Source organism: Pseudorasbora parva, chromosome 18, assembly GCF_024679245.1.
Source record: "Pseudorasbora parva isolate DD20220531a chromosome 18, ASM2467924v1, whole genome shotgun sequence".
NCBI classification, from domain to species: Eukaryota; Metazoa; Chordata; class Actinopteri; order Cypriniformes; family Gobionidae; genus Pseudorasbora; species Pseudorasbora parva.
The window spans coordinates 18,665,400-18,682,872 of record NC_090189.1 but is presented as its reverse complement, the minus strand read 5'-3'; the positions used below and the strand labels follow the sequence as shown (position 1 = coordinate 18,682,872).

Sequence of the window (17,473 nt, the reverse complement as noted above, 5' to 3'; positions counted from 1 at the left end):
AAGTAGTTTGTTGCTTTAATGTGAGATGTTTTTCTTTTCTTTTTTTTTCTTGAATGGACAACAACGTGGTTTATATTTGTGGAAAGTGACAGTGGCAACGTTTTGTCCAGCCAACAAGCTCTAAATACAAAAGTAAAAAAAAAAAAAAAAATTAGACATTTTTTAAAATTTAGTTTAAACATTTATGCATTTTAAACTTTAAATATATTATGTTCACTAGTTTGGGGTAGGTAAGATTCTCATACTCACCAATGCTGAATTTATTTGGTCAAAACTGAAAAATTACTACAATTTAAAATAACTGAATACTGGGGTAAAGATGCTGAAATTCAGCTGTCATCATCAGTGTCTCTGATCTTTCATAAGTAGTGCTGTCAAACGATCAATCACATCATGCATAACTGTGTTCTGTGTATAATCACCTATACATGCGCACACACGTATGTATATATTTAAGAACTTTTTATATATTTATTTATATATAAAATTTTAATTGTATATGTATACATTTAAGAAATATTGTTGTATGCATGTATTCAATTATACACAGTGCACACACACTACGCAAATACAAATGTGATTATTCGTTTGACAGCACTACTCAGAAGTCATTTAAATATGCTGATTTCCACAAAATCAGTAAGCAGTTTTTTCAGGATTCTTAATAGAAAGAAAAAAAGAACATTCATATTATGTAATATAAATAACTAGCCTGACAAGCCAGTCCCACATCAAGATGTTTGGTCTGGAAACTCACCATTGGCAAGGCTCAATCCGAGGGGCGGGATAAACGGTTGTCTTTCAAACTCCCTCTGCATGCGATAGGATAACGCTACACCAACCAGGGCAACGTGAAGCGGAGCTAGTTGATAATTAAACTTTTGCCATATCCGGTCGGCAAAACTCTGAACATGTCTTCCCTTCTTAAGAATGACTTCAGTGCCGTTCTTTTCTCAAAACAGCTTGACTCCAAGTCTTCAAGAGTCGCTTCCAAAGCTGATTCGAAAGACCGCCGTTCGCCAGCTTCTTTGTTTACAAGGAGCACACGGAACATCCGCAACTCTATCCTTATTATGTTAACCCCGCCCACCGACTCTATACACGATTTAATTGGCCTGACCAGAGTTTGTTTTTTTCCAGCTCGCAGGTCTATGGAAAGTTACTAGACGACACTGGCTGCAAATTAGATTTGCTTCTGCTAGGGTGTGTCTAGATTTCTAGGCTAATAAATGACTAGTAACAAAATGAATGCTTGTTGAATTTGCTGTCACTTTTGATCAATTTAGTCCATCCTTGCGTGAAGGGATAGTTTCACAAAAATGAAAATTGTCATTTAATCTCCCTTTTGTTCCAAACATATGAGTTTCTTTCTTCTGTTGAACACAAAATAAGATATTTTAAAGAATGTTGTTAACCAGACAGTTGATGGTATCCATTGACTTCCATACTATAGCATTATAAAAAAAAATATAAAAATACTTCACAGCATTACTGTTTTTGCTGTATTTTGGATCAAATAAATGCAGCCTTTAAGCAGAATATTTTTTTTTATAAACATTATACAAATCTAAAACTTTTGTACGGTAGTGCATACTTGGGGTTTACACATGCAAACAACACAGAAGTGGTCAAATAAAAAATAAAAAAGGGCAAAAGAGACATTCAGTAAAAATTTAAAATAACTTGAACGTGCAAAAGACCCAACATGTGAACAAGACTGCATGTTACATCAGCATAGCAGTCAATAAACATGATGTACAGGAGATTTTGGGCCCAATAAATGGGACATCTCAGCTAATACGGGACAGTTGGCAAACCTACTTTTATATCATGCTGCGTTTAATATTGTAGAGCATAAAATATCCTTATTTTGTACGTGTATCTATATTCAGGATTGAAAGGTTGTCTACCTATTTCATATTTTAACATTTTTCCGTTGATTTCACATTTTAGTCTGGCAATAGTTCAATGGGTAGCCTACAATGTGAAGTTTGTGCATCAATAAAGCTAATATAAGTGAGAAGAAATGGTTTACCTTAAAATCGCGTTCTTCTTATTCTGAGTTAAATCCAAGGTTAACTTGCAAGCGTGTCTTTCGAGCTCGATGAATTTTTGAAGAAAGAAGAAGCTGATTCTGTTTTGAGGTGATGGGGGGTGTTTACAGGTTTGTTCCTCATGGAAGATTTGCATGTGAATCGCTTTGTGTGCGCGTGGTGTGGTCACATTAACGTTAATGAGCAGCTGCTTGAGAAACTGGACCTCTTGCTGTTTTTATCAAATTACATAAACTGAGAATATATTATTTATTTTTTATATAAATTACATTTAATTCATTTAAAAGTAGACATTCCAAGCTTTATAAAGGGATAAAGCACAATCATTTGAATATACTCCAGTGTTTCTGCTGATACAAAGCCGATATGCTAATTGGTGAAGTAACCCTTTAATATCCTGTAAATAATGTGTAAATGTCATGGACACATTTTCTTGATTCAATATTTTTTTTCTTTCTTGCCGAGACGCTGTCTTTATACTCTGCAATCTAATATCCAGTCTGGGTGTCTTTTTCCTTGCTAGGCCATGAACCGTTCCCTGGCAAATGTTATTCTGGGTGGTTATGGCACCTCATCCACCGGCACGGGCAAGCCCATGGAAATCACAGGTACCCACACGGAGGTCAACGTGGAGCAGACCGTGGAGATGATCAAGGAGGCTCAGAATATCATCATTGTTCCAGGTAATGGAGGCCCTTTGTAGCCTTGCACATCTGAAACTCCTTGGTTTAAACTGGATCTGGAGTGTCCCGTCAATGACTTCAAACGATCCTTTATGTTATGTCTGTTAAAGCAACCTTGGTTCACCTCCATTACATCACTGGTAATTTTCTGACCCCTCCTGTGCGGGATAAACCCCCTAGAGTGCACCCTGAGGCATGCTAGGGCTTGTTCTGAGTCTCGAAATCTCACTTGTTTTTTTGGGAGGGGGCCCTGGACACATTTGTGTGCAGTTTTATCTGTCTGTTTGAGTTCGACTCTTCTGTGTGTTTTGTGGACCGGCATGGTTGGCCACTGTATGTGTGAGCCGAGCTGTGGTGGGTGATGTCAGGTTTATCTCTTATGGCACATTTCTTTTGGCCAGCTAGAACTGACTGATCGAGCAAGATGTGCCAGATGAACTTTAACTGTGTTTACCTTTGATACTAGTTCAGTTGGCAAATCATTTAGTTGGACTCGTATATCTGAACGGTATATTTTTCTGTGGCTGGTTCCTTAGCAGGGGCCTCCGTAATGGCCTCCAGCAACGGCAACGACTCTCACGCTGCTTTGTTCTCTGCAACAGACTTTTATAGTCGTGCTTTATGGTCCGACGGCAGGTCGAGAAGATCAAGACCTTGGAGGCGACAGGACAGTGGAAAATAGGAGCGATTAGATGTGGGAATATGAACAGAAAGAAAAAGGAGAAATGATAATAAACAGCGCAGTCCAGAGTAAACAAGACGGCAGGGCCAAGCACAACAGAGACGGCCCCTTTTATTTAAAACAAATGGCCATCCAACAGGCTCTGAGGCATCCAAATTTTTTCCTCTTGACCGTTGACTGTTTAGCCACTGCCAAGATGTCTAAGAGAGACCTGTGCTCACGGGCAGCACAGGCCTGACCATTGTGAAGGCCATGTTGGTACAAGTCACGATAGGATGCAATCAAGGATGTACTACCAATTACTGTTTTTTTCGGGGGCATTGGCCACGGCTCCAGATTTTTAATAAATGCAAATTTTCCTGACACTTAAAAAAAAAAGTTATTGTTTTTGTTGGAAAAATGTGGCACCCCATGCAAAACATAACTGTTTTATTGATCTTTTTCCACACTATTCTAACTGATGCTTCCAAGACTACCAAAATTGATTCTGGTCAGCTAGATAATGTTAACTTGACTTTTAAAACCCAAATGTTTAAATACGGTAGCTACACTCTGTCTTGCTCTAGCCCTGGATGATCGGAACAATCTTATATTTATATATAATTATGTATAATTGAACCCACTTAAGTTTTCTCCCCTCATTCGCCTCTAAATCCATCCATCAGCCATCATTGAGCAGTGAAGGGAACCCCGTTGAAAACGCAGTCCTTACACCGAGTAGGCAATGGCCTTGTTTCCATTTCCACATTTTTGTATAATTTAAGTAGTCATAGTCACTTTCTGTGATTGACAGCTGTGAAAACATTTATGACTTCTGTTTAAGCTTGAAGTTTGCCAACCATGGCTGTTTTCCTAGGGTGAAATGACTTATTTATTAAAAAAAGAGCTTCAAAAAATCATTAGGAGTGAGGAGGGTTAGTCAGTACCCACCGGGACATGCTTGTTTAAATGGGTGGATTTGAAAGCTGTTGTGACGGGCCTAACAGAAGTTGTCAGCTGTAACTGAGGCTTTAAACTAAGTTTCATATGTCTGTGATATTAGTTTTCCTCACCACAGTGGTAAATTGCTTATTGATAAAAGATTTATAAGTCTTTTTAAATTGTTTCAAAGTGCACAGTACTCTTTCTGGTCCTAGTTCAACTTTTCTGTGCTGCTTTCAAAGTCCACCAAAAGTTTAAAAATAAACAATTTCGTGAAATATTATGAATCCTGGTGCTGTAGATTCATTAAAGATGTATTTCAACGTGAAGCAATTTTCTCCTCTTTTCTGTTTGTTTATGATCCTGCGGTCATTCAAGTTTTAATTACTTTTATCTGTGAATTATAAATGAGTGGGAGCAGGTCACTTGTTTGCTTTACTTTCAAAACTCATTTGTCCTATTGTTTATAAGTTAGGATTATTTATTATGGTAAAATCAATTCGCATGACATGGTGAAAAAGATGAGGTATGATGATATGACCAGTATATGAATGATTAATAGGGATCATGCAGAGTTCATTAGAGTTTTCCAGTGGGAGTTTCCTAAGCTTCAAATAATAGTAGCAGCTGTTTTTTTGCATGTCTATGTCCCTGATTTAATTTCTGGGTCTTTTGCTTCAGGTTATGGTCTGTGTGCAGCCAAAGCTCAGTATCCTATTGCTGATCTTGTCAAGTCGATGACTGATCAGAACAAGAAAGTCAGGTAAGAAACCTTCATTTTCATTAGTTTTCAAATCTTTACGGTTCAGCTGTGATTTGACTCCATGTTTAAGCCACGTGAGCACCACAAATTTTGTGATGCCGTTAACATTTCCCATTGGTCTCCGTGGTGGCTGGACACCCCTTAGTAAATGTCCTATGAATTATTGAACTGGGATGACAGTTGGAATCTTTCCTTTTTTGTCCGTATCTTCACTCTCCCAGTCTTTAAAACTTTGCTTTACTTCTAATCCACAATCCATTTTATCCATAAACGGCTGGGTGAGTGTTTAAATGGCTCGCTAGTTGCAAGTCAGTCTGTTAAACCTCTGAATGGCAGTTTTCTCTCTTCATGTCAGACTCCTCCATTTCAAAGAGTGCTTTTGAATATCGTCATTCAGTTGCTCTATTGTCTGGTGCTATTGTTGCCTCTCCAGTGTATGTGTAATGCCCTGTGATCTGAGAGCGCAGTGTACCCCAGGCCTCCCAGTGCTGTGAAAGAGCCAGTGAAGAGCAGAGCAATAGGTGCGGGCTACGCAATACTTTCCACAGTCCCAATTACGCCTCTCAGGTTGCAGGGCGTGGAAAGACTGAGCCTGACCCTGACCCTAGAGATGCTTCAACCATGCACTTCCAATATTTGTCACGTTGATGAGGAGAACATGCAACGTAATGTTAAAGTTTCTATTGTTGAGAATCTGGATGGTGGCTGTTTGCTTTTTTAGTTTTGTTTTTTTAAGATGGGGCTGTAAAGAAGTGATGGGGCATGTTTGGTGGGGGAAAAAAACCGAGCCAGATTCGAACTTTGGTGGGACGTACCTGGAGTGAGCTATCCATTAAAATGTTTTAAAATTAGCTATTAACATGTTTTAAGAGCCTGGTAAGACATGTACTATAATAAAAGTTAGCTACTTTTTTAGGTGAGGTATGTACTTTTAAAAATAATTAAATTATGGTTCATCCTTTAAAGTACATTCCTCTTAACCAGTTTTATTGTCCATTTTCTACTAAGTTCATTCGTGGCTTATTTCCCCCCAAAGGTGTGTATTTATTTATTTATTTATTTATTTATTTATATATAAAATATAAAAACACATAAATAAATAAAAAAAAAAATATATATATATATAATATTATTATTATTATATATAATATAAATATTATATATAATATAAACGTGATTGAAGTATTTGAAATTAACATTATTTCTTAATGACTAGTGACATATCAGGGCCATTTTATGATTAATTGAAATGCATTTCTTACATACAGTTCCTTTAAGTTCACTTTGGAGTGCACATTTGGTCAAATGGAACCCACCCCTCGACTGAGCATCTCAGATAAGAGAGAGATACAAAATGTACAGAGCAAGGAGGCACAAGGACTGGAATTGGGAACTCCAGCCATGCAACATCATTATGAGGGGCTCCCAAAGCTCATCTATGCCCGAGGGCAACAAATGCTATCTGGGCCAGCAATAGGCCTACTGTGGCAGAAGTTGCACAAAATTTTAATGATGATTATGGGAAGAATGTGTCAACACAGTGCATTGCACTCTGCTGTGTTGCCACAGACCAGTCAGAGTGCCTATAATGACCACAGACCAGTCAGAGTGCCTATAATGACCCCTGTCCACCATTGAAGTGCCTACAGTGGGCAGATGAGTGTTTGACCTTGGAACAACGTCACAGTGTGTATGTGTATGCAGTTTACGTGTAATAGCACCAGGATGCTCTAGGCAATGTTCCGCAGGGAAACCCTAGTTCCAGCCATTCATGTGGATGTAAGTTTGGCATATGCGGCCCCACCCCCACCCCCCTAAAGCAGACAATGTACACCCTTTCATGACAATGGTGTTCCCTGGTGGAAGTGGTCACTTCAAACTGGATAAACCACCTTGTCACACTGACTGCACACATTGTTTATGTATGGTTTGAGGAACATGATGATGAGTTCATGGTGTTGCCCTGGCCTTCAAATTCTCAATCTCAATCCAATTGAGCATCAGTGGGATGTGCTGGACCAGTAAGTTCAGTCCACAATGGCACAACCTTACAAAACTTTGCTTTTAATGTCTTTGTGCTGGATGGCATCTTCAGGTAGTCAATGCATTTGCAAAATCGGTGCCGTTTTGGTTCTATTGCTGTTGTAGACTATTAGATCCTCTTTTTTTAAATATAATTTCATAAAGTGATATGTTTATCAAACCAATCAGATTGCTTTCAACAGTCCTGTAGTATATAATACAATGACACGCATATTGAACTGTAGCTCTCCATATGAACAACACAAGTTAAAGATCTGGCTTTTTTCCCCTCTCTCCATCTTCTCCTGTCCTCACTATTCCCCATAAAAGTAGCAAAAAGGCCAAATGAGAGAAGTGGCCAATACTTTATACATGGGCATCTGATTTGAATGTACTCTTTGCATGGATACAACTGACAACTGGCTTTTTGTTTTTCTTTTTTCCCCTCTCTCACTAGATGGTGTCAATGCTTTTGTTGTCATTTTCCCACTAGATAGTGGTTGTCAGCACTAGCCTGGGTTCACCACAATTTTGGCAGTCAGGGGAGCCAATTTACAGCATCATCTGTGACTGAACATTTTTCATGAAGGGACTCACACACAAACACTTTTTAATCAGTCCCAGAATGTCACGATGTGTTGCCAACCCCTCTTGTACACTTAAAAAAAATGAAGTACTGGTCAGCGACTTGGTCATAAAGTGGTCCGCTTTGCGTGGTTTGCTTAAGCGCTTTGCTGTTGGTGACATTTGCACCCTACATCAGATTTTCATTCCCTGCCACTTTATCGTGAGCTTCATTAACATTTCTCGTAATGCAGTTTGTGGGGTACTTAAACAGTCAAGTTGAAATTGTCAACTTATTTCATCCTGATGCCACCTTGTCAGATCTGTCACATGCTAGATTCCTGTTTTCTCTCTTTAGAGCTGCGGGCACTGTGTGATTGTGGAGGAGAGATGCAGACCGGAAGCTTGTGTAATTTTCGTTCACTTGTTTGATCTGAGAGCCCAACAGCTGCTGCCAATTAGAGCATTTGCAGTTGATTAGAAGAGGAGATGGGTGGCCAAATAGTGGACAGATTAGGTAGCGCACCCGCCACTCTCCCCCCTCGCGTTCTTTGGGATAATTGGCTATGGGTGTCGCCCTGTTGAGAGGACTGTGGTTAGAACTGACACCGTCCAAACTGTCTCCTTATCATTCCCATTATGTTTCTATCTCCATAAAGATCATTACATTAATTTTTGCTGCCGTGTAGTGTTGGAAAGATTTTGTTAAAAGGAGTCACAAGTTTGGGCAGGAAAGCACAGCAATCTAAATTTCCTTTGGGCCGCAAGCTATCACAGTTATTTTCAGAGCGCGTGTTGGTTCAGCGTGGTGAAACGCAGTGTGATGCTGATGGGAATAGCAGGGCGATCGGGCTGGTTTGGATGGGATTGCTGAGCTTGGGCTCACTGTCTTCCCAGACTGTTTTGCGCGCACACTGCAGCTGCAGCTTATGTAAGCCAGCATCAGAGCTGACTGACAAACCCCATGTCTCGAAAGTTTTGAGGCCTGTCGACTCAAGTATATTTCTGTTTGGTTTATTGGAATTTTTTTTTTCTCATTTCCTATTTGATAAATAAGCTCACTTGAAGGAAACTGATGAACAGATGTCGGATTTGATGGAAAGCAACTGCAAGAATGATGTGGTCTCTTTTGGAGTGTTTAGCCATCTTCATCTGAACAAGTCCACCTTTTCAGCGACTGCTTTTGACATTTTCTCCAAAGAGGTAGCGCTGCCTTAATTTCAGAGAGAAAATAATTGACTAGTGTAAAATAAAACCAATATGAGGTCAAAAACAGTGTAAATATGTGGCGCAAATTGGCCTGAATGCTCTGGAAATGCTCTAATTAAAAAGTAAACAACTCTGAATGTTCATTTGAACAAGATCTGAACTGAAGTGAGCAGGTTTTAGTGACCGCTCTGGTCAGGTAAATTGGTTAAAGGTGCACATTCATGCTTGAATTCATTACAGTTGTGATGTTTTCCGAGAACTTTTTTTTTTTTTTTTCCTACCATTTTAGTTCTTTAATGGAATCAGTGTGGCTGTTTTCAATTATAATTATTTCAAATAAATGTCATTATTAGAGAAATATAATTTTCTGAGCCGCCTTTTTGTTTTAAATGGTCAATTACTAATTTATTTTAATTAAAAACAGCCACACAGATTATATAAATTCAATAAATGTATATGTATAATGTTCATTTTTATAAAGGTTTTTTTTCTCAAATTTCTTGGGTCTGGAGGTTGATCAGTTTATTACTTAGTTTCTATACCTGTGCTGTCCAAAACTGTTTGGATGAAGTCCATATTTCTTTTGGAAACAGTGAAAAGGTTATTTATTTATTTTTAAATAGCTTTGAGGGAACTTTGCTTTGTTGAAAATAAACCTATGAAAATATTGGTCTCTTTTTGGTTAAAGGCATATGTAACTGCTGTGTAAACATCAAATAGAAATGGTACACAAATTTACATCAGTTAAAAAAGCAGGAACATCACTTCCTGTGTCCTAAGCCTGTTGGCTGTGATCTGTTTTTACAGTGAAGTTGTAAAGCTGCCCACGTTCCCCGAGGGTCCACTCGTCTTCCTCAAGCCATTTCCCCTGAGCTCATGCACTTTACTACCTGGCATTAAAAAGATACCTTCAGCAACTGCTTATTTCCTTCTCTGTTAACCTCTTGCTAAAAGCCTGACCCCAAAGCACTTCTACTTAACGGTGTTCAAAGACTAATGCTCAGACTGTATGAAAAGTCTCCCTGACCTGCGCTGCCTTAAAGTGCTTTATTTGTTGGCCATATGTGTGTCAGGCGGTCCAAGAGGTCACGTGATCTGTATTGTTTTTTAGGTTTGGAATCCACCCTGTGGCTGGTCGTATGCCGGGCCAGCTGAACGTATTGCTGGCTGAAGCTGGTGTGCCATATGATGTTGTGCTTGAGATGGACGAAATCAATGACGACTTCCCTGGTATGATATCCATTTTTTTAATGGTTTGTTTTACCATCATCATGTCACCATATCATACCATTTTTAAGATGTAAAATCCATAATCTTGCTTCCTATTATCTGTCTATTTTTCAGAAACTGATCTGGTTTTGGTAATTGGAGCCAATGACACTGTTAACTCAGCAGCCCAGGAGGACCCTAACTCGATCATTGCTGGCATGCCTGTTTTGGAGGTCTGGAAGTCCAAGCAGGTGAGCATATTATTAGTTGTGCTCCTGGCAGCCTTTAAATATGGTTGGTCTTATAAAATCACCTTTTTTTTTTAGCTGATTTCATACGATATATACTACAATTAAAAAGCTTGGGGATAAAATAAATGAATACTTTTATTCAGCAAGAGCGCATTAAAGGCCCCGTTCTTCGCAATTCCATCTTTCAAACTTTAGTTAGTGTGTAATGTTGCTGTTAGAGCATAAATAATACCTGTAAAATTAAGCTCAAAGTTCAATGCCAAGCGAGATATTTAACAGAAGTTCCCTTTCAAAGCCTACAGCGAACGGCTGGTTTGGACTACACCCCTGCACTTCCTTGCATGAATGACGTCACTAGAACCGTTTGTTGACTAACGTTGACTATCAAAAGTACACGTAAAATAGGGGGCGTGGTCTTGTTGCTCTCTCATGTGGAGAAGAGCGCACATTCAGCGCTTGCATCTCCCTGTTATAGTAAGAGGGACCTTTCCGGGCAAAGTGCGCTAAGCTGCTGTCCAATCACAACACGGGAAGCGCTGGCCCAATCAGAACTCATTACGTATTTCTGAAGGAGGGACTTCATAGAACAAGGAAATCATCAGGCCGTTTTTAGGACAGGGAAAACAGCGTTGCACAGATAAGTAAATTGTCTGGAAAATACTGTGTTTTTTTAACATGCGAAACATGAACTCATGTTTTATTGCACACTGTAAACATAATCAAAGCTTCGAAAACACGCAAAGAACGGGACCTTTTAATTGTTCAAAAGTAACTGATAGCATTTATAATGTGACGTACAATTCATTTTTAAATAAAAGCTGTTCTTTTAAACTTTCTATTTATCAAGTTCCTGAAAAATGTATCAGTCTCTACATGAATAGTAAACGACTGACTTGTTTCAACACAAATAATAATTAGAAATGTTTCTTTATTTCTTAATTTCTGAAGGATCCTGTGATAATTAAGATTGACGTAATGATGCTAAAAATCTAGCTTTACCATCATAGGAATAAATTACATTTTAAAAATATATTAACTTATTTTGAATTATATTATTTTACAAAATGTCACTGTACTTGATCAAATAAATGCAGCCTTTAAATAATGGTAGGGTACATGATATACTTCATACTCCATATGTGTCAGGCTTTACTTTTATGGCCTAGCTGGAATAAAAGCCATGATGGCAAGAATTGCCCTCAGGTTTTGTAATACGGACCATCCCTCATTCTCCCACCCAGAGCGATATGAAAATCTCCATCCCATCCCCACAGCTGGTTCCCACTGTAACTGTGCTACAGTCCAGGTGTATCTCCAGCAAGACGAGCCTCACGCTGCTTTCATTAGCGCTGACTCGCTCATTCTGGAATGATGACATTTCAGAGCATCCGTCCGATACTTTCCCTAAAATGCAGGGCTGGTGTGCCTCACCACATGACAGGCCCGTTGTGGCCAGACCTTCTCTGGGGAAATCACTTGGAGTACTGGGGCTTGACGTTTGCAAATGTGCAAATATGTAGACCTTCTCCCACGAGTAATTGCGTGTAGCTTGTTAACCTGTTCCATAATTCCATATGGAATTTACAAACATTAGAGCTTTGAACCAAAGCCTTCCTTATTTGTAGTAACTTGGATGTGTAGCCAAGTCTCAATGAGGGCCCTCGACCAACTTAGAACCAAGTGACGCTCTTGATGACATGATAGCGCAGCAGAATCTGAAGTTTCCCTCTCGATTTTTGTTATCCTCAATCTCGTGCAACATCCACCCCTGCTGATTGCTCCCAGCCTTGTTAGAGACCTTCATGTGTAACCTCATTCCCAAATGAAACCAGCTGCCCTATGAATAATTTAACAAAAGGATGTTGTCCTGTCCTGGGGGATGCTGAGCCTGGGTAAAGTCGTCACGTGACTCTTTGAGAAGAGGGGCTGGGTTTGTTTGAACGCCATCCCGATCACCTGCCCGGCATCGTACATCTGCAGGGCTTTTGAGGGACAGATGATATTAAAAGGATCCGCCTGCTGATTTTGAAGTCTCAAGATGAGGGTCAATTCGTTCCAAATATCTTTCAGTGTATTGAATAACACTAAAGCTAGACCAGCGGCAAGGGCTCTCCTCTCTGGTTTTACTTATTCAATTACCAAGTGTTCCTCCTTCCCAAACAGATGCTCCCAATCAAAGCACTGCTCTCGACGATTTTCCCAGAAACTGCTCAGCCTAAAAACTGGTGTTTGAGACACTAATGACTCTTAATTTTGCAAATGGCAGATACTTAAATAGCCATTACATGTTGGATGCTTAGGCTCTCTTTGCGCCCTCTTGTACAAATCCTAAAGCCATTCTCTGCCACTTCACATACAGGTGCATGCATTGTTTTTCAGATCTAATGTATTAGCCGCCTCAACTGGATGGAAAATGCCATTTGATTAATCTTAAAGTCAACATATAGGATTTAATGTTCTGTGAATTTTCCAGCTTTTGTTCACCGATAAGACAAAATGCATCAACCTCTTTTTTTTCATCCCTCCAGGTCATTGTGATGAAGAGATCTCTGGGAGTTGGCTATGCCGCTGTGGACAACCCTATCTTCTACAAACCAAACACATCCATGCTTTTGGGAGATGCCAAGAAGACTTGTGATGCTCTGGCTGCCAAGGTCCGCGAGGGTTAGAGAGGAAAGGGAAGATCTGACCTTGCTTTACACCAGATGAGTCACAGAGATGAGGAGATTGAACAAACCCAATAAACCCCTACATATATAAATTAGCACTAATAGGATCAAGCTCTTAATGACACACTTTGCCCATAAACTGTAGATACATGTAGTTTATTCAGTATTTACTGAACTTATGTTTATTTTTATTGTTCATTAAATGTCTTTTTTTCCCCTTCTCCCATGTAAATCAAGTTTAAAGGGAAAAAAGCCTTGCAGCATTACATTATTTAGCATTAATAAATAAAGCCAACCAGTTTGCGTCTGAATTTCTATGTATTATAGTTCAATTTTTATATAGCATAGCAATCAGTTTTTAAAAAGTGTTTTTTGGTAGTTACTTGGCATACATGCTACATACATGCTTACACTTATTTGTTTGAAACTCCAAACTGTATGCTTTTTTCCCTTTTTCTTACTTAATTGTTTATTTCTTGTGAACTTACCATGTGCATTAAGTGACCAGCTGGTGGTATATGGTGGTGTTCAAGCAAGGAATCAACCTTTTTTAGATGCATTGTCAGAGGGTCTTTTTCCAGCACAAAGCTTTTAAGGATCACTGCTGAGATGAAGTAAAGTCCTAGCTAATATCACTAAAGATTTACACACAGAATCCCAAACACCTGTGGCTCCTCCATAAGATGATTTGTATTCCTCAACCACTCTTAACTCAAGTGAATGTCACTGTAGCGGTGATGTTAATATGAGTATTTACTTTATATCTGCCCTGTTGTGCTCCCAAATTTGTTCCCAGCTGTAATCCTATGCAGTATTTGACAGGGATTTGAACAGATGTACTGTACTTTACCCACTGGGACCTAATGGAATAGATCGTATAAGATACAGGAACCAAGGCAAACCATTACAACGACCCTACCTCTCCACAGTTTCAACTCGACCAAAACAATCCCTCACCTCCCCAATCTGACACTCCTCCACTAATGTTCACCTCTAGCTGGGCTGCATTGGGCACATAGTTTGTTCCACAATGTAGATTTTGTGGATGCAGGAAAGTACATCATTCTCTGCAAATAAGCTGCTGCTTAAATGCAGAGCATCATCCGATTCAGGAATGTTTTAATATGTGAAAAGTAAAGTGAGGGAATCAATTGCTGCGAGAGAAAGGAAGTATTTATCGGACATCGTTTGGGTTAATACAGAGGTTGGCGTTCCCTCCCGCTTCTTCAGGGTATGTTTGTGTGGACAGGCTCTTGCATAGAAACAATTCTTTGATAATACTGCTTTGATGCAATACATGGGAGGGAAGAGGGCGAGTCTTCAAATGTTTCATTGTGCCATGGTGAGGAATTAATGTCATACTGTGAAATGTTTTTTCTCTCTTCACTGTATCACAGTACATCCCTCTTAATAAACATCCTGATAAGAGAACCGATGGCACGAACGATCATTCATTTCTCAATATCGCATGTCTTCGATGTTGCGGGCACCATAATGCCTAGATTGGGCTGTTGAAGAAGCCACTCGCATCTTCTGATGAGTGAATATCTGCACACAAGTGACAATGATTACCCTTTGGTTCGTAGTTACTTGAGGTTTTTCCTCCCGTTTATGTCTAGAGTTAAGGGTGGAGATGTTTGTTCTGATAATCAAGTCCATGTGGGTTCTTTCACCTTTGCAACAAGTGGCACTCAGACATGATGATATCTCCACGCACCTTCTCCCAATCTCTCTTAAGAGGTGAGGTATTGTTGGGAAAGTGCTTCAAAGAGTTATAAAAGGCTTCAAACAAGCTTTTTATTTATTTTGAGTCACGGTATGGGACATTTGTGACGTAGGGGACAAAACACATTCCAACCATGACTAGTTCATTCACTGTCTGGTCCATCTATCAGTTTTTCATGTGCTTTTAGATCTCGTAATTTCAGCCCTTCCAATGTCCTGGAGGGTCTTGTAGATGTTTGTGGCCACGTTAATGGGTTTTGCAGACCTCTGGCCTGATGTTTCTCCTCACTCGTTCTCTGCAACATTCTGAAAGCAGTTTAAATGGGCCTTCATGACTGTTTCATTACCCTACAAGTTATCTCCAGTGCTGAAAGTGTTGAACAACACCAGATGAAATATGATTGTAGCTTGCTAGGCACAGTGTTCCTTAACCGCGAATGCGAAAAATTACCGTGTGGTTTGTCTCAGTGATGTCAAAGGATGTGGCTTGCTTTCCCCTACATTCCTGGAGATCATCACTGATGCTCCCTTCCACAAACCTACATCTCTTTTGCCGATAGAGTCAGATCCAGTTCCATCACATTTGTGTGTTCACCCTAGACTTTTTGCTCCTTTACTTCCATTTGGTTATGCACTGGATTCACATGCGTACAAAGTTTGGTGACCTGTATATTTGTAGATCCTTCAAACTGGTGACGTGGCAGAATTAAAAAAAATTATAATAATAATTAAAAAATAATAATAATCCTTTAATATAAGTCTACTGGGATTTTATATGCTTGTGAAGTTGAAGGGATAGTTTACCCAGAGATTATCCCATAATGTACTCTTCCTCAAGCCTTCCTACTAGGTATATATAACATTCAAGACAAAGGCAATCGGAGTTATATTTAAAAAATGTCCTGGCTCTTCCAACCTTTATAATGGCAGTGAGAAACCGTACAAAATTCAAAGACCACAAAAGTAAATCCATCGATTGTAAAAGTTCAATCATTGTGTTTTTGTGGAAAAATTAATATCCGTATTTAACATGATATAAAGTAAAATACTTAGTTTCCGGCAGACTGCCCTCCATAGTCAACTTGCAAAAAAAGTGTAACGCCTCTCGCAGTTCAAAATACTTACACTACGTATAATGTCATCTTCACGACTGTTGCGTTTTTTTTACACCACTTTGGATTTTGTTATAGTTACTCCAGTTACGCTTTTTCCGTAGGTTGAATGCAGTAGGTCTGACGATGGCTAAATAATTTACTTTATAACTTGTTAAATATGGATATTTTGTCTTATTAAAGCCCACCGAGTCACTTTAGGAGGCTTTTATTACTCCTGAGGCTTTTATTACCCCCACCCCCAGGACATTTTTTATATATATATATATATATAAAAAACTTTTCAAAAAAATAAATATATATACATACATACACACATACACACACATACACACACATACACACACATACACACACATATACACACATATACACACATATACACACATATACACATATACATATATATACACATATATATTTTTTATATAAAAAACAAAAAATTATATATATATATATATATATATCTATATATATATATATATATATATATATAATTTTTTTTTTTTTTAATTCTTTTTAAATAAGCCACATCAGTTGGGGTGTTCGTATACGGGCCGTTACTTGTTCCAAACTTTAACCTAAAATATGAGCAACTAGTGACACTTGTCTTGGCAAGAACGCATTACTAAAAACTTCTTAAGTTTGTATTGTGGTATCTTTTCTTAATCCCCAAAGGAAGCTGTGACTGCAGATAAAAGGGATGTCAAACAGTTGATCATCTTTCTATATGTCCTGAATCTTGCCCACCTGTTCCACCTGTTCGGCTCTTTTAACAGTTTAAGTACACAGAGCACCAGATGCAGCGCATGCAAATCCCTTTCATCATTCGGCCGGCTGAACATTACTCTGATTTAAAACACAGGGAATAGCTGTGCACAAACAGTATCTCCAAAGTCCTCTTCTAAGCTGCTGCACAGATGCTCTTAAAAGCATTCGTCCAAACCATATCACTCTTAAAATAAAGATAAATGTTGACAAGGTACAACCCTCGTCGTACCGTATCCCGGCTATTAGTCCTGACATTTAAGAAACACAAACTGTTCTAGTGTCCTTTTAAGAAACTTTTATTGTCTAAATTCCCTGAATGTGAAGCTTTGGTTAAAATGGAGCGGTTAATGTCAAAGATGTAGAGGTTTTTTTCTTTCTTTTTTTTGTTCTTTTGAGGTTTTGCAGAGGAGTTCTGGCCTGTTGTACAGACAGAGCTTTTACTAAACAGCGTACATGGTTTGGCAGCGCTGTTATCAGCAATAGGGTGTATGTGAGTTTGTATATTAGAAATGGAGAGGATATTACATGTTACTATGTGTGCATTGTCTGATAGCAGGTCGTCATTTAATACTAGACCGTTTTATTGATGTAGACGCTTTGCACTTATCCCATGCTGCATGTATATTAACTAAAGATAACAAATGCAAAGTTGCTATAAGGACAGTCTTTGAACTAATTCTCTTCAGTAGTGCTGTTGAATTTCATGCCAAAGTCAAAGTGTATTTTGAGGTTTTGCAAAAAATATTATGTAAAATATGTTAAATGAAATGCACCATTTCTTGGTAAGTAATCAAATAAGCAAAATGCTAATGCTGTTTAAGTAAATTCCTTTAAACAA

At 38.7% G+C, this 17,473-nt stretch overlaps 1 protein-coding gene across 1 annotated transcript in view; it reads left to right on the top strand.

The window, feature by feature from the left end:
* Positions 1-14,458, top strand: part of nnt (nicotinamide nucleotide transhydrogenase) — a 50,432-nt gene extending 35,974 nt beyond the window's left edge. The window contains exons 18-22 of the mRNA XM_067422830.1: positions 2,578-2,737; positions 5,022-5,103; positions 10,010-10,128; positions 10,243-10,358; positions 12,887-14,458. Of these exons, the coding sequence (XP_067278931.1) occupies positions 2,578-2,737; positions 5,022-5,103; positions 10,010-10,128; positions 10,243-10,358; positions 12,887-13,027 (618 nt within the window). The 3' untranslated portion in view covers positions 13,028-14,458. The remainder of the gene's footprint in view (positions 1-2,577; positions 2,738-5,021; positions 5,104-10,009; positions 10,129-10,242; positions 10,359-12,886) is intronic.
* The last annotated feature ends 3,015 nt before the right edge of the window (positions 14,459-17,473 follow it).